Source organism: Ascidiella aspersa, chromosome 7 (genome assembly GCF_963924565.1).
Source record: "Ascidiella aspersa chromosome 7, kaAscAspe10.2, whole genome shotgun sequence".
NCBI lineage: Eukaryota > Metazoa > Chordata > Ascidiacea > Phlebobranchia > Ascidiidae > Ascidiella > Ascidiella aspersa.
In genome coordinates, this window is record NC_139453.1 from 8,825,700 (window position 1) to 8,844,052 (window position 18,353).

The window sequence follows — 18,353 nt, forward strand, 5'->3', positions numbered from 1 at the left end:
ACGTACTCTGTGGGAATAGAAACCTTCAATAGGCTTTGGTGAATTTTTAGGCAGATAAGGAAAGAAAGATAAAATTCTACATAAAGCATGGGCAATTTTGAGCCAAGTAAATAATTATAAAATTGCCATAAATCACTGATGTAATATAAAACTAATAAAAAAAATGCGAAATGATACTTTCATTTTTTTATTCGGCCAAAGATAGCGTTTTATATCACTGGTAAAATCACTTAAAAATCACTTATTTATGCCTATGCTGTCATATAGCTAACCTTCTGCCTTATACTTACTTTGGTGACTTCCAATGCGCCTGGCCTCCATTGTGTGTGATGAAGATTTCTAAAACAAATAGGTTTCCGTTATTTCAGCGATATATATTAATCTTGCCTGCGTCAGCTAAAAACTTACGCCAGATGGAACATTCAGACGCTTTCTCGCCTCCTGCGTTATCCACGGATGACTGAGGATTTCGGCAACCGTAGGCCTGGTCATCGGATTGTGGCTGATCAAACGGCTGATCAAGTCCTGACATTCTGCAGAGTGAAATATCGCTAGTTAAACTGTGGACCTTTGCTAGTATATTACCATTGACAGTTTTTGTTGGTTATACTATGATTTTTTTCATTAATATCATGGCCATTTTAAATATAAACTATATGGTTGTTTGGCAGTTATACAAATGCATTTGTAAGTTAAACTATATACATTCGTCATATCGTTCCAAAAGTGCTTATCAGTAATATTATGGAAATCTGTCATTTATACCATGGAAATTTGTCATGTCTAGGATAAACATTTGTTGTTTCATTGTGGATGTCTATGAGTTATAACATACATTTGTTAGTTGTACTACCGATAAGTGTCAGCAAAAGATGGCAGTAGATTTGAGAATATACCAAAACAAAATAAATTCTTACCCGGAGAAAGGCCTTTGCGGAAGTTGAGTGACGTGAACTTGACCTTCTCGTACTGCTTCAAAACGTCTTTTGGCGTTTTACCAGGGAAAGGGTAGTGGCCGTTGACGAGCACGAAAAGTACAACGCCTCTGCAAAGAAAGCATATGTTTACGTAAAAACGTGCATAAGTCTTAGCTACCAGGAGACGGGCATTTATATAGGCATATTATTAAACTTTGTCCATTACAAAAGTCGAATCCAAAAGACTATATAGTTTTCCGTCTAATTTTGAATGGATGGCGTTTTCTAGTTGCAGTTTCATTATATCATTTCTTATTCGACTGCAAACGCTGCTTTGCATAAGGTAAAAAAGCAATTAAAAAAAAAACTTCTAAATTTCCAAAAGCCAGATTTAAAAGCATATCAAATAAGTAATAAAAAAACTACGACAGTCTCAACAACCACACAAGTCTGTTTGGACTTTTAAACAAGCAGGTACAATAAAATACAAACTAAAGGCTAAACAAACGTAAAAAGGCTGCTCCCCCAAAACGAAATTAAAATCACGTTTAAACAATCAATAAAAAGGCCTGAAAAACAACAAAATAAAACTCACTTCACTGTAGTGGGCCTGTATATTTACCGAGCACGAAATTAAAACACGTTCAACAAAAATCAATAAAGAGACTTGAAAACAACAAAGAGAAACTCACAAACTCCAGAGGTCTGCCTGTACTGCGTTGTAGCCCGCGTTGGCGAACCCCAGGCTGGCTCGTCGCAGCACCTCGGGGGCCATGAAGCCCGGGGTGCCGCACTGGGACACGCTTACCCGGCCCTGGAACCGCCCGAAGACGCTCCAGCGGTCCTCCTGTTCCGGAGTCGGGGCCACCGAGAAGCCAAAGTCGGCCAGCTTCACTTCGCCCTCCTCCGTCACCAGGATGTTTTCCAACTTGAGGTCCCTGTAATAAGGGTGTAGGAATATTTTATTTTACCCGATTTCATGTATAATAAAGCTGTATTGTTTTATGCGGTGCTGACGTATCATGCAGTGGCGTAACGCAATGTGGCCTGAAATACCGTTTCTTTGACTGATAGATTTCTATCAAGAAGAAAGTTCAAGGTGACTTTATCAGTAAAATGGCAAAGTTTATTCTTCTCCAACTTGACTGTGTATTTAATGCTTTATGTGGTGCTGTGTTTGAAAACGTATTGAATTTTGCATTGTGATTTCGAACTTAAAATGCTTGTAAATTAAGCAGCGTGGCTTTGTTTAAGGTTCTAGGCATAATTTATTCGTTGTCAGCTGTTGTATTAAATGGCCTTCAGGTTAGAAGTAGTTTATACCAGTCACCAAAGGCGAACATTTTTTGTGTATCACATAGTTGTGTACAATGTTTATGTGTTGTTATAACGGACCGTGTCTCAAAATATAACCAGTTCTGTAACTGCAGCAGAAAATTAGCACTTAGTATACTTGTATGTAATAGTTGCGGCTTGACTAAGATTTTTCAACGTTTCCCGACCAAAGCCTTGAAAAACTGCCTCGCTCTAGGTTTAATGTAGGCTACATATAGCAAAAAAAAGAAAAAAAAAAACAATTACGTTGCAATGTCATGGTATTTTAAAAGTTCTCCAAAAAGACGCTGCATCTTACCGGTGCGCGATGCCTTTCTGGTGCAAGTGCTGAACACCCGCCAGAATCTTGGTGAAGTAGTGGTGCGCCGGGACTTCCCCCATGTAGGGAGCGTCCGGATTGCAGGCCACGTGATCGCGATAAAACGCTTTCATGTCGCCCCTGGCCGCATACTCCATCACCATGAAAATGCGCTTGCAAGACACGAACACATCCAACAACTTAATCTGGCAACAAATTACAAGACATGTTGCTATATAGTTGTAGAATTAGTAAAAGTTTGAGTACAGTTAGGCCTACAGATTAAGACAAATGATAAAAACAGCAATGTTTTAACAATTTTACGCATTTGTGATACGAACTGTACGGTTACATAAAATGATAATTGCTATACAAGTTAGATATTTGGAGAAAAACATTGTGCATTTGTGATGAAATTAAATTAACTATATAGTTACAGATATTTTAATATGAAATGTACAGTAGTATGTTACAACAACTGTTTAGTTTTAGTCGCATATTTGTGGATAATGACTCTACAGTTGCAGATATTTTACAAGCAAATAAATACTCAAAATATACTGAAAAGATATATAGGCTACTTTGCCTGAAAGCAGCAGCATATTTACCACGTATGCAGTTGCTTATTCAGTATTAACCCGTACAGCAAATTAAGTGGTATAGCATGATTAAACGAGCAAAGGCAGCGCCTGTTGGAAAACAACGATTCTATATTTTATAGCGTACAATGTTGGGATGTCCGAAGGTCTTGTTCAGATTCGAAATTTCGGCAGGAATGTACTTGGCGAGCCTTTCCACTCCGACTGCCCCTACGTCAGCATACACGATCTTGATGGCAACCTGTGCACATCAAGAAATAAGCTTAACTTAGCAAAAACTTCGCCATATGTTTGTTGGTTTGGAACCACTGAGCTAAAAGCTATATTAGGCACAAAACAAATTACTGTAAACAGATTAAACAATAAAAAAAGTTTTTCTAAACTGAAATTTAAGTTGTTATAGGCGTTAAAATATTTGGAACTAATAGTTTGTATTAAAAAGCTATATCAAATGGAAATTTGTCCTAAATAAACCTGTTTTAGAGAGTGCTTCTATAAAACTAATTGCTTTTCTATCAGTTTTGTAATCTAATTTCAATACTTCACTAGTAGCTGCAGGTTACAATTGCGAAGAAATGCTGCTTTTATGTAAAATGAACTGTAATCAGCCGACTAGTAGGTTTTATTGATTTTATTACGTCATAATGCAACAGTTAAAAGAAAAACTTTAACTTAAGATAACGTTAAACATTTTAATGCAAGTTAAACTGCCGCCAAACTGACGTCACAATCGTTGAAATGAATTACTTCCATGACAACATGCTAAATTTACCAGGGTTGTTAAAATTTTAACATTTTTACGGAAATTTAAAATAATAATTGATAGGAAAACATAGTTTTCTAGTTGAATTTTCTGTTGTAGTTTATTGTAAACTGATATACCTTGTTAAGTTAAATAATATAAACCACTTGTTTTAGATTTGAGGAAGTTAATTAAGTAAATATTGACAGTGAAAGTTCATACAATGCTTCTATACGAGATAAAACAGGCGCCAAACATTATTATCTTACCTTTAGCTGACCGTCTTTCCTTTCAAGCAACTTCAACTTGTCGCTGGATTCGACTAGTTCCTCGGTCGGTTCGGCCAAAAAGACCCGGCCGACCGCTCCACCTCCTAAAAACTTGTCGCTAACTCTGTAGCCCTTCGCCAAACACACGCTCCTCTCTTTTGGCTGAAGTATGCTCTCCACTTGATAATTCATCGTGACTAGATGAACGGGGTTTGCTAGCAAATCGCGAAATGAAAGAATTTTTCTCAAAATCAAATGAAAATTCGCTTGTTCTCAAGAGCTTACAAATCACCTCCGTTTTACAACTTTGGCAAATTGAAAATAATGCGACCGAAAAAAATTGTCCGTTTGTTGCCATTGTGATCACAATCCCTTTGTGATGGGGCAAAGGGGTAAGTTTTCTAACTCACCCAGAAATGACATAAAAACCGAAATTACTTGTTTTAACGCACAAACTTTGGGATTTAATAAAATTTGTTCATATTTTACTTCAGCAAATAAAAAGTTAATTTGCAAATATTATATTGCAGGGTGATGTTTGGCCTAGATTCACGATAATATTTCCCAGTGATTATATAGTGAAAAAAGATACCTGTCGATATTATGAAATGTAGTTGATTTTTCTTCTTTTTACTAAACAGGCAAATCTAAACTGGGAAATGTGACTTCATGTTCTGCAGGAACTGTTATTTTGGAAGTTTAGTGAAAATGACCTATATTAAGCCGGCAGGGTCGGATCCAGAGGGACATCAGACCATGAAACTATATTTTACAGTAACAGCAGTACAATTTTTGACAACATTTAAGCTACTACGATCACTAATTTTTTCTCGAAGTTCTATCCATTTTTACTTTGTTTTTTGTTCGCCCAAAGGAAATCTATTCAACCAAAAGACACTATACGCATTCTAGCGTGTTACGCCGTGTGAATTCATAAACTCAAAATAAGTCCAATTTTTGTTATGTTAAATTTGAATGTTATATTGAGCAATATGCGAATCACTTCAATGTGCCTAATGCGTCACGTACCCTTTTCAATTGAAAGTTTTAACAATCTAAAACCAAATCAACGAAAATTACGCATATTTATACTGAACTGCCAAAAAAAGTCGCAATTACCAGTGATAATGGACACTATTCAAAAACTCGGTATAAAAGTGACTTTTACGCAAGCTTATAATTTCAGTTGGTCTTCCCGTAGACTTCCATTGAATTTCTTTACAATTTTTTTTATTTTATTTTCGAAGATGATTATTTTAGTGCTCAATTAAGCAGTCGTGTGGACGACAAGCAAAAACGGGTGCACGCAGTACATAACAAAATATTCAAAGTTTACATGCTGGCTTCTCTAAAATGGACTGTAGAAAAGTCTTTTGGAGATATAAGTGGCGAAAATAATCACAAGTGGAAACGAATAATGTATATTATTACTACATTATATCTAAGTAGAAATTAAATACCGCGTTGGGTTTACGGAAATCGGGTTACAAAATCTATAACGTACGCAATAAAAATGACAAATATCACGATAAAACTTAAATAGGAAGAAGAACCTGGAAAGATTTAATATTTTACAAAACGTTGTTTCAGGTTTTAATTTTAGGTTTATTGTCAATCTAGTTTACTTTAAACAAAAGTAAATAAAATAAAACAAGGTTTTATCAACACAAGTCGTACATAAGGCCCAATATTTCATTGGACAAGCCCATGGAAACCTAGCATAGTTTTTGTTTACGGGTTGCTGGACTGTTATAGGCACAGTTTAATCCACATTTATTAAAGAGGCACGTAAAATCATAACGAACTTAAGAAAAACATGAACGTCATTATAGAAAACTTAAAAAATGGAGTAAACATAGTAAAAAATATAAAAATTAAAGAAAAAAAATTAAGACAATGCAATGGCAAAACCGCCTTGATTTGAATATATTCACATTACACAGTTTGCTATAAAATCCTCTCAGGTGCCTGTTCGATTGTAGCATTGAAAGCAGTATCCGCGACATTTTGGGTCAGCGTCGTTGTCGCACAGTCGGTTTTTGCAAGTCGATATCTGCCCGTTATTACAGCTACTACTACTACTGCTGCTGCTGTTTCCACCACCGTCCTTCATTGGCACGTACTTTAGGATATTGGTGTAGCACGAGCTGCAGAACTTTTGCTTTTGCGGACTGCCGAGGTTTAGGCACCCGGCAGTTCGGCATTTTGTCGGGTGCGAGTCGAGAGTGACTTGGTCGGTGCTTTGGTCCTCTTGCAAGGGTTCCATCACCGGTAAGGCAAAGTCCTGGGGTAGATTGAGTATTTCAGAAAAAAAGTTAAACTGGCAGATTTGAACAAAAGCCTGTGACGGAACTATGGCAGAACTGTGCAAAACGAAAATTTAAATTTCTGAAAAACAAGATTTTTCGTTGGAGAGAGTGCCAATGAGCAGAGGACGCTATTTGTCTGTGAAGTTGCCAAAAAATAGTGTGTAACATACGACAAAGACAGAAGAGATTCGCGCGGAGCGCGAAAACAATTTCCGTTTTAGCATTTAAACAGGCTAAAAATCGAATTTGGCGAGGTCTTGACAAGATCTGTCAACTTGCCCTGGTTTTCGCTTAGCATACGTATTTTATTGAAAATAAGCCGCGGGCCGGATTAAACTGCTTGGCGGGGCGTATGTTGCCCAGGTCTGGTTTATAGACTCCCAGGCTCGTAATGAGTTTTTTCGCCTCACGTAAGGTTTTTTAATGGTAAGAAATATTTACTCTATTTGCTCAATGCACGATTATGGAGCATAATGGTTTGAGGTTTTAGTAAAACGTAGAAAGAATATCAAATGCCATGCAGTACACAGTTAGACTGTGTTGAAAATGAATAAAGAGTGATTCGAAGCATTTAAAATGATAACAATTTCGTATGGGCTTTGATATTTTTACTACGTATGACTATAGTTTTGAAATACATGAAAACAACTTTTTACTGTCTGCTATAGTACACGTACTATAACTGGGTGTCCTTTTGCCCAAATTTTCTAATAATGGCAGCTTGCAAAAAACTAATTGTTTGCTGGCATTGCGTATTTTGCAAAACAATTAAAAGTAGTCTAGCATACTACTCATTTTAATTTTAACTGGTGATTTAATTTACAAAGCTGTAATACTATGGACAGCAGAAGAAGCATCGTAAAATAGGTTTACAGGTAAACGAAACTAAAAAACAGTTTATACTTACGATCTGCCCGCTTTGATCTACTATATTTACTCCGGAGTAATGAGTAATTTTCAATTCGGCGAAGATGTGATTTAACCGCTTTAGAGTCATTTTAATTTTTTCTTCTCTAGTTCTCTGATAAGCGACTTGAATGTTAGGCTTCGGTATGACGATCAAGGTTACTCGTCCCGAATCTGACCAAGTCATGGAGTCGTCATCAACTTTTGTTAGTTTTACGAAAATCTGTAAAACAAAATGCAACCTTAACAAATAGTTTGAATGCTCGTTGAATAATATTGATGTTGTTGCGAATATTTAATGCAACAAAGGTAAAACCATACCTAAAAGACCGATAGCATTGTGGTGCCAGATTTTATTTGAAGTATAAAATAGGTATTACAGGGAAAACGGAGAGGAAAATGGTCAATACGTTTTAAACCTAATTTGGGGTAGTTAACTGTTTTTTTGCTATGTAAAAACATTGCCAATGATTAGCAACTAGTACATATATGCCTTTTTTTCATTTTAAATTGATACATAACAAGTTTGCATATTAACTCCATTCACCAACAATTTCTATATTATTTTGATATTACTTCGAATTTATTTTGGTGCAACTTAATAAAAGTGTTTGTTGGTTAATTCTGTCGTATCTTTTCGAAAGACAAAGCTGATTTTTCCAGTAGCGACTTTTCAGCAAATTGCAACTAAATTGGCCAAGATCGTACACCATAATCCAGGGATGTCCAACAAGCGGCACGCGACCTCATAAAAAATGGCACGTCCCCTTAAAAATCCTTTATTTGTTATTTAGCCAATTGTCAAAAAAATATCTAATTTTTATACAGTAAATTGCCATTGTTTATTCACAATATAAAACATCGCGGCAATCACGACAACAAACAATGACACCTAATACTATAACATTATATTGTAGTTGATACTAGTACTCACATAACTATAAAGTATGGTGTGAAGAAACAACAGCAAAAGTCAGCTCACCGACGGACACTTAGATGCAATAATGCGCACCGCTACTACACGTTTTTATTATTTGTAAAAAACGCTTTAATTATTACAAAGAATTAGTTACTAAACTTTGGCACGGAAAGAAGTTATAGGATAAAAATTGGCATCCGGCAGGTTTGAGTTGGACATCCCTGCCATAATCCATCAGTCGTTAAAACACTTCTGTTAAAAACTTACTTCGTGGAATACGGTATTCGCGTTTGCTGCATCGGATTTTGGAACTCTTAGTTTGATTGAAAAGGCTTCTCTAATGTGCCGTAGGTTTGTCATTTCTACTATTGAGCTTCCGGTAAATACCGTTTTAATGATGGGTTCCAGTGAACGAGCAGATTGATCTAGAAATGGAAGACACGTATTTGCAAAAAGTTCAACGTACAGCTAAAGGTAGATTAACAGTAAGCTGATTTTTGGCAAGTTTTAATTAAATAACTTTCACACTAACATCCAATAAATTTGATTATTTTACTTAAAAGCATAACCGCAGAAATATACTTGTTTAAAGAAACAGAAACGTTTTTAAATTAGTTTTTTCTTTTTAAGACAGATTGAAATTGTTCATTTATTTTGCAACCAAATTTAAAGTTTTGATGGGCGTCACTGCCGGTTTCAAACAAGTTAAAAATATACTTACAAGGTTCAGAAGCACTTTCGGATTCCATCGTTGAAAATCTGCAGCAAAACAGTGAAGTAAAACTGCCCTTGACAATGGCTAAGCGTATACGTTTATTCTAACTCATCTACTTTTGCCTTTCAACGGATTGGTATCATAAATTATTAATGCCTGGCTTACTTAAGACTGCACGGGCAAGAGAGAGTCCACTCAGTGCATAAAATTGCTTTATTAGCACCATAACGGAGGACTTTACTTGAAAAAGCTAACAGTTACTTTAAACAACATTGAAGTGTTAAGCATCCAAGCTATAACAACAGCACCCAAGCCAGACTTGGACAACTATTTATTTGACCTTTTTAAAGTTAGATTTGAAAAAAACTAGAGCATTTAATTTTTTGCAAAATTAGATTAGATTTACTGAAATTATGAACTAGTGATTTAATCCAGAAATACATTTAATTATTCATAATTAATTTAATTTAAATCGCATTATATTCTCATAGGAATGTAAATGGCAAAAATTCCTGTGATTTTTTTTATAGGTTTTAGCATATCGTTTGCTTTTCAGACAGTAAAATAAAAAAAAAGTCGTTCCCACCAATTCAAATTCATTGTTAAAGTACCGTTGTGCAAAGTAGCATTTTTGGAAACACCCTAATTAGATTAGAACTAGAATTAAAGCATTAGCAATTCTCAAGTTAGATTACAATTAGAATTAGCCGTATTTTGCTCTAATTCGTTGAATTCGAAAACAATAATCGTCTAGTTGCCAAGTCTGACACAAGCATATAATAACGGCAACTAAGTGAAAATAGCGGACATACGTCACCCACTACGTCTGTGAACACCCAAACACCACCAAGTCTTATGTTCGCAAATCAGCATGTAACTGATGTGATTAACATATTTGCTTGTAAGCGTTTAACAAGTTGCACCAGGACATTTGCATTACGTCACAACTCACAATGATCTGAATGTAGAGTAATGTGCGCTGCGTTAAGGCTGGCGATTATAGATAAAAGTTACAAGGAAAGAATAGTTTGTGCGACTAAGAAAAAAACAAGCTCTCTGTGTTTAACTTTAAAACTTCTGCAAAGTATAAAAGCATATTTTTCAAAATTATTTACATCGCGGCGAATGCAAAGCAGCCAAAGCTCATCCAGAAATCGGCCGAATTATTATTTAACGTTTAAAATGAATATAAATTCAATGGAAATGTTCGCACGACATTAATTATTTTTTAGACTTAGGCGTCATTCCCCACAAACGACATCTTTTGCGTACTTTTACTATATAAATACAAATATTTTTGCGCTTTGCACAAACTCCTATCTATTTTACTGTGTTTTTCTCTTCGGAATCTATTCAGTTTACGCCTAGAGGCGCTACGCACAATATAGCAATTTCCGGCGTTTGACACATAAACTCTACAAAGTGCAATTTGTTTTAAATTGAAATATAAATACCGATATTTCGAAAGTTTCTTTTATGTCTTTTTATGTGACTAATAAGCAACAGATTAATAATTGAAAGCTTTGCCAATTAAAACCAAACAATAAATAAACGCATTTTTTTCGTAGAATGAAGTTCACCTGCAGGTATATTTGCGCACGAGATCGGTTAGAGGTTTTTTTTTCAATTATTTGTTTTATGACATCACGTGATGACGCCATCCCTGGTAAATTTTGCGCCCCCATAACAAACAAAAATCATTGATTCGCACTTGCCTGTACGGGCTTGGACAATTCTGACATAATACAAAGTGAGATACGTAAATTGCAATCATACGCATAGTGCATGTCGATAATAATTTAAAACTAAGACGTAGGGCCAGCCTTGGACAACTAGATTTATTTTGGCTTTTTAAAAATGGATTAGAATTAGACCATTTCATTTTTTCCAAATTAGGTTAGAATTAGAATTAGATCATTTTAGTTTTTTTTCAAATTAGATTATAATTATAATTGCCGAATTCTTCAAAAAAACGAATTTGAACTAGAATTACAGTTAATTATTCACGATCAAACTAATTCAAATCGCGAACTATTCTAATAAGAAAGTGAATGGTAAATATGTGTATGCTAATGTTTTTCTCCTATTTGGCAAAGCAATGCATTTCAGCCTGCACAAATTACATACAAGTCGTTTCAAACAAAGAGTTTGAATTCAAATTTTTTGTTTTGACTGAGAGACTAAAAATGAAGTTGGCAAAGTAGAATTATTGGTAAAATCCGAATTAGATTAGAACTAAAATTAGAGCACACAAGGAATTCACAAATTAGATTAGAATAAGAATTAGAGCACACAAGGAATTCACAAATTAGATTAGAATAAGAATTAGCCGCGTTTTGCTCTAATTAATAGAATTAGAAAACTAGAATTATCTAGTTGTCCAAGCCTGCGTGGGGTAGCGATAATTTGTCTATTTAATGTGGACATCATGCACTTTTTTACGACAAGCCATTATAATGGTTCGAGTCGCAATCCAGGTAGTATGATTTCCGCCGTAAATGCAGCCCGATTGCCCGTGAAAAGCTTCGGCAGCCTGTTAATAGTTTTGTTTCAGCAACCTACCTGCTGGTAAAGTTTTGATGGGGCGCCTCGGGACCTGTGGCGTAGTTTTCCGACGACTTAACAGACGTTTCTTCACTGTGAGAATGCGGGTCTTCTTCGGCGGACGGTTCTTTAACAAACGTTTGTTCGTGGTCATGCGAATCGGTAGCTTTGAGTCTATCCGAGTGCGCTACACCGCTTCTATGGTTGACCATTAAATTTTGACCGCTTGATGTGGCCTGTTCTGAACCAAAGTGTCGCGCCTCCGACGTGGCGCTTATTTCTCGGTGATTTTCAATGGGTAAGAATTCTTGCCGCGAAAAAATGGATGAAACACTTTTCTTGTTATTCAAATTGGAAAAACTTGCTCCTGGTGACTGTGGGCTGCTGTACGCTCGACCGTAAACATCTTCCGACTCCCGGCTTTCAAATTGATTGGACGCGGTTGGACCGCAAACTTCAAAATGACGGGGACCGTCTAAACTCAACAGGTTGTTGATTTTCAATACGCTTTGAATCCCTTGCCTTGGCTCGCTCGTATACCTGCGAGGTTGGGGAACGTCAAGGTGATGTCGCGAAGCCATCTCGCTTACTGGAACGCTCGACTCCGAAGGAATACTCGAAAACTCGCCGTCGAATGATCTCGCCAGCACTTCGTCTTCGTTTTGCTCTTGGAAATCACCGACCAAAGGGGTAGGCGAGCCGGAAGGGTGAAGCTGCCGGGAACAAGAGGACGCTGCTTGGTTGTCGGGGACATCTACTCCATATTCTTCGTATTCTTCTTCTTCATGGTCGCATTGCGGTTGCAGGGAGAAGAATTCAGTCTGCGTCTGTTTCAAAATGATATTTTCTTTTTTATGGAAACTGTTAACTGTTATTGAACTTTTTTGGTAGTTACATTTGCAGTCTGTTGCAAACAACATACAGTACATCTAATAGAAGTTCAAAGTTGCTAGTTACTTAACCTCAAAATAATCACTCCATTTTGCAGAAAAGTATCTGGGCCTGTTGGCAATGTCAAGGATTTCTTATAACGCACCCGAAAGCTTTTCGAAAACAGACACAGCCTGAATTTAAAAGCCGATGCCCGATATAATTTATGCTTTAACGATTAGAAACTAAAAATGAAACAAAACAGCATCCACCTAGGCCTGCCAAACAAAATCCGTTTCCACATGAAACGAAACCTATAAATGGATATGTACAGTTCATATAGTTACTTGAAACAGTTTCAGCTCAAAATCGATGAAATGATAGCATAATGCGCTTGTATTATCAACAGTTAATGTGAGTAAACAGTAAACTATAAAAACCTCACTTATAAAAGGCGGAACGCAATTCCTATCTTTCTGAATTTCTAAATAATGCCTAAACGATAAGAAACTCAGAATGATAAGAATTGCGTTTAACCTTCTATAAGTGAGGTCTGGACATATTTCAGTCACATTAACTAATGAAATGATGGTACAAGCTCGTATCGAAATGTCTTTATCAAGATTATGTCAATATACTCGACATTTTGGCTTTAAATCGCAATATTAAAATGCGCGATATGTTCGACAAAAAGTACTTAAGCGATAATGAATAATCCGGAAATTTATTAAGCAACACCTTACCTCGAGGCTCTTGTTTAAAGAGCCATCCGTCTCATATAAATCGTTGGTGGAATATAACGTGCTTTTCCATACTTCTGCACAGTCCCTGGGTGACATTCCATTCGACTGTAGCGAGAATACCATGTGAAGAATTTGCCGCGGATCGCCCAAAGGCTCATAGAGGGTTTTTGCAAGAGCTTTGCTTGGAATTTTTGCTGCAGGCACCTAGAAGTAAAGCAAAAGACAAAATTATAGTAGTGCTTGGTTAGAGCTGGTGGAATGGGAGCAGAATTAACTCTAAATATTTAAATCTCTTTTAAAAAAATGAAACAGATAATGTAAGAATAAAACAGATAAATGAAAAAAATGACTATTTTACTTATGTTACACTATATAAGCTATTGCTGCCAGGCATAATATCGAATTTGTAGAGCTCTTCGGGCAAATGTAATTTTTATACCGACGTTTCGACGTCCTATACAGGTCGTCTTCATCAGGGTAAATAACACTGAATGCGACTAGTACAGTGCACGATAAACATAGAAAAAAAGGAATAAAGAATGGAACGCAAGCACGTTACAACGCAACGAAAACAATACGCGATAACGAATGATTGGGCCTCTTAATCTTTAAGCAGGTGCCTGTAGCACGCTGAAAGCATCACGTCCGTTTTGATGTTCATTGTGTCGCCCCGTTGGTGAATAATCCATGACTCAAGAAATAGTATTTTCGTGTAGTCAGATTCCCGGGCCACAACAGACGCGAAGAAGTCGGCCCTCTCCAATCACGCGGTGTCACAAGGCCACCGCATTGATTTCAATGCGGCGTCTGTTGTGGCCCGGGAATCTGACTACAGGAAAAGACTATTTCTTGAGTAATGGATTATTTTTTTTCCTTTGTTTATCGTGCACTGTACTAGTCGCATTCAGTGTTATTTACCCTGATGAAGACGACCTGTATAGGACGTCGAAACGTCGGAATAAAAATTACATTTGCCCGAAGAGCTCTACAAACTTGATAGTTACACTATGTTGAAACAATTTGAAAAAGTAATTTTAAGCTTACTTCTTCCACAATGGTTGAAGTGGAATGGTAGATTGTTGTCATGAAAAGATATTCCTCCAAACACATCGCTCGATTTTCATTTTCCAACAGGTATGGAGTCTCTAACATCTTAAAGTCCATGTTGGTCAATGGTATAACTGGATCTAGGGTAAATAGTATTTTATTGATGGATACCTGTCAAATTTTCCGAAAACAGTAGCGTCAAAAGAAATGATGTTACACATAAAGATGGGAGTTAAATTTTTGTTAGATAAACAAAATACAAACTATATTAAACATAATCATACTTCTTATCCATTTCACACAATTGAATTATTTTAAATTTTATTTAAAAAAAAGTGAAAAAAACTACACATTATATAAAAGGTCAAACAACATTCAGCCCCTGTAGTTTACCGAATTCATCACTGCCTTCTTCGAATAGCAATGGAACAAATAGTCGTTCATGATATGCCAGGAATATTGGAGTTCTAACACATTCTTCTGGTGGTAAGCAAAGGGGCAAAAATATACCAGATCGCATTGCATCTGTGCAGTCATTGAAGATAAAACAAATGGATTATCTTTAAAAGCATCACAAATAAAATCCTGAGCAGAGAATACTGGCCGATATTTGGCTTCTACCGATATATCGGTATCGGTAAATGTAGGCAGTGGCGTATCGAGGGCAGGGTTGGGGGTTCGGACCCCCCCCCTTTTCGTAAGTGACAATATCGTTGTTTGTTCATTTTTGTCAGCGTTTAAAGTTAAACTCACCGTCCGAAGCTGCGTGTTTTTAATGTAATTTGGTCACGCGTCTTAACCTAATTCGAAACCAAAATCAAACGCAAAACGCCGTTTCTCTCTCTCGCATTTCCTTATTCGTTAAGGTTGGCTGATTAGCAAGTGTGTGTTCGACAATTAACAACAATAAATCAAGCGGTCTCCGCCTCTTTCTCGCTTATAACTTCGAGTTAGGCGTTGCTGATGTTTCTCGCAGTTTTCCATTTCATATACTTTTCGACTATTTTGACTACGTAAGTGCGAAAAAATTTTGCGCTTCGCGCAAATCACTTTTATACGATGGTTTTGTTTACATTTTAATGCTGTCTTTTGAACAGCCTGCTTTACCGTTGCGCCGTGGAGGGCTGCCAAGTGCGTCGCGGACAAATGGAAAACGTATTCAAAAATATTGGACATATTTTTTTATTTTTTAGTTTCGGCAATGTAATAAAACTTGCAATAAATTTAAACGCAATGCCGTTATACCAAAAAAAAATCGCGCTCGCTTCACTCGCCAGGTGTGCCCTCTCTTAAAAAGGTTAACAACACTGATTTTAGTACTATTTAAGTGGCGTTTTTATGTTATGCTAGTTGAATAGCACCCGGGAAAACGATCTTCATTTAGTATTGCAGGTGGCGAAAGACGTGCTTGTAATTTAGCGTGGTCCCGTACATGGATCTACCAAAATCAATCACATATATATAACGGTCTTGTTTTCGATTTACTCATGAAGTTAACGATTGCACACTGAGCGGTATTATTTATGACGTAATCACAATCGCTATTTTATGACGTCATATCCGTCACTATTTTATGACGTCATTAACGTCAGACGAAAAAGAGGGGAATTTCCCAAGTAGAAAATTCGGGACCCCCCCTTTTTAAATTTCTGGATACAACCCTGAATGTAGGCCGATACTTTGATCGATATTTTAGTACGAAAATATGATATAATTTTTTCTATACAACAAACAACTTACCCATTTTTGGATAAAAAAAAATTGAAAACAAAAAATGTTTTAGCACCACGTCAATTTAATATGCAAAATAATAGTTTAACAAGTAATAAAGGTACATAAACTAAAACGTTATTTAGATTTTATTTTCAATTATTTCAAGTTTTGAACATTTCCTAGTTATATTAAAAGATTGGTATCGATATCGGGTATCGCTTGACCAAACTTCAATAATCGGGTATCGCTATCGGTCCGAAAAAGTAATGGCGGTTGATCTCTTAACCCGAGTAAAACCAGGATTAGACATTTAGTAAATAAATATATATTTCGCTTATATTGAGATTGCAATTCCTGTAAGTAAAGCAAAATACATATATATATATACATGGCTACTCGTCATTAAGATACACCCTTTTATATTTCAAGTGCATCATCTATTACCTGTAAAGAACCCAAAAATGACCTGTTTTTTTTTTTTTACCTGTGCTTTGACTAGAAATGACAATAATTGCTCTCCTGCAGATGTTGGCCATAACAAATACATGAAAGTGTCTCAAAGTGTTTTTGTTGTTCTGCAATTTTGACAATTTGTTTGGACCGGACCAGGCACTTGCTTGAAATATAACTTTCTCCCATTCAAGCTCAACTGCCTGTTACGAAAAAATATATTTGATATTTTTTGTGATATAAAAGTGTATTGTAAATTGCAAAGAATATATATCAGCCTTATATATCATAAAAGTAGCAATAACAATAAAAATGGCATCGTTTTAAAAATAAATATGATGCTTAAACAAAGTTTTTGAGGTATTTTCTTACTTTTTAAAAAAAAATCAGGTTAAGCAGTATTCATTTTATAATTGGAAAGACAAAATTCATTTGTATTAATACAATTAGGATTAACATATATAGACTTAGTTAAACAGAGTTATCAGTATAATAATGTTTTACGTAATTAAATAATGACGGAAATTACATTCATCATATATATAGGATTATAAAAAACATACAAAAAATATATATAACTATTTTTTTTTTCAGAAATTCTTTATGTATATAGCTACTTACATCGTTTTCTGTGAATAAATTTTGACCAGTGTAATAGTTTTTCAAACGATGAAAAAGTGGGAAATTTGTTTTGGTCTCTTCTATCGTAGCAATAAGCAACTTTCTGAAATAACCAGAATCATCCATAATGCCAATACTGTAATAGGAACACGAATCACAAAGTGAATTGTCTTGCCCTAAAAGCAACAAATAATGCTGGAGAATGGTGTGCTTCACTTGATAATAGTGAAAATTATTTTTTCTAAATTTTTGAGATATATAATTCAAAATGCATATCTATTCAATATAACAAACTTTACCGGGAACAGCCAATGGATGAACTGTTCTGTGAATTCGTGGCTGTAATATAACCTTGTTAACATTAAGGATTTCCATAATAGTTGGTTCTGTAATTCTTCTTATTAATTCTGCAGCAATTTCCTTATCAAAGGCAGAACTACTGGGAACAGTCGGAATGCTAGTATAGCCCTAAAACAATAAATAATGAAAATAAGTTGAAACTAGGCAAAAAGGCCAGTATGCGTACGATACTATTATAAGTTATTTACCTTTGGGATACAGTGGATATCTCTGCACTTTGTGTGATGCAACAGTTTTAAACTGTTCTCTCTTAATTTGCTTGCTTTATGGAAAGCTTGTTGCATTGTGTCGTACACCTGTTAAAACTAAAGTTCGGAAAGTTTTGTCTCACTGAAATATAATATATCAAAAGACGCAAATATCAATTGTAAACATATTTTTATATATATATATGTATATGTACATATATATATATGGATTTTGTGTAAAATTGAGATTAATATATCGTTTCTGTTGGTTTATCTAAAAAAACAACAGAGTTAAAATGTTGATTTTTTTGGTGTATGTTGTGTCTAGAAAGATTTCCAACTAAAAACAGAATACAAATAAATACATATATGCATACCTTTTAAACAGGATGTTAGAAACGGTTGATTAAAGAAAGTCATTCTGGTGCCGCACATTGTTTACATCATCCTTGCCATTGTAAATAAGCAACAATGTAGATATGATAGTATTTTTAATATATATAGCAGCAAAGCATATAATTCATACACCTACTTTCTGCAAACAGGAAAGTACATAAGAAACTTAAGAAAAGCTTTTGTTTCAAATTAGAAAGCATAACTAAATATGTTGACATTTGCATTATAGTCATTTTGAAGGTTTAACTACAGTATTTTATTTAATTTTGAGTATTGTTATGGATCAAGGATTTAACTCATTAACTGAAGTAATTCTCAACAAATAACAAGTCTAGTCCATGTCAATGCTAAAGCAAATCGGTCCAAGTCTATTTATTAGAGCTTAAATTGTTTTTAACTAAATAATTTGATT

The 18,353-nt window shown here is 35.4% G+C and overlaps 2 protein-coding genes across 4 annotated transcripts; both read right to left on the bottom strand.

Annotated features, from left to right (window-relative positions):
* Positions 1 to 5,604: 5,604 nt before the first annotated feature.
* Positions 5,605 to 16,578, bottom strand: LOC146137585 (uncharacterized). Its single transcript, XM_083394390.1, has 9 exons — positions 16,411 to 16,578; positions 14,607 to 14,738; positions 14,211 to 14,353; positions 13,167 to 13,370; positions 11,572 to 12,380; positions 9,016 to 9,053; positions 8,562 to 8,719; positions 7,377 to 7,598; positions 5,605 to 6,444 (listed from the first exon to the last, which is right to left on the bottom strand). Exons 1-9 carry the CDS (start codon positions 16,460 to 16,462, stop codon positions 6,121 to 6,123), a joined length of 2,082 nt encoding a protein of 693 aa, XP_083250516.1. The 5' UTR covers positions 16,463 to 16,578; the 3' UTR covers positions 5,605 to 6,120.
* A 425-nt stretch (positions 16,579 to 17,003) lies between these two features.
* Positions 17,004 to 18,117, bottom strand: LOC146137586 (uncharacterized). Of its 3 annotated transcripts, none has more exons than XR_014501437.1 (4): positions 17,923 to 18,116; positions 17,546 to 17,653; positions 17,297 to 17,465; positions 17,004 to 17,173 (listed from the first exon to the last, which is right to left on the bottom strand). XR_014501437.1 is itself a non-coding variant. In XM_083394284.1 (4 exons), the coding sequence occupies exons 2-4, from the start codon at positions 17,639 to 17,641 to the stop codon at positions 17,078 to 17,080; spliced, it is 321 nt and encodes a 106-aa protein (XP_083250410.1). In that variant the 5' UTR covers positions 17,642 to 17,662; positions 17,923 to 18,117; the 3' UTR covers positions 17,009 to 17,077. The 3 variants fall into 3 exon arrangements, 1 of the variants encoding a protein (XP_083250410.1); XR_014501436.1 differs by having other exon boundaries at positions 17,546 to 17,662; positions 17,923 to 18,114; XM_083394284.1 differs by having other exon boundaries at positions 17,009 to 17,133; positions 17,546 to 17,662; positions 17,923 to 18,117.
* Positions 18,118 to 18,353: the final 236 nt, after the last annotated feature.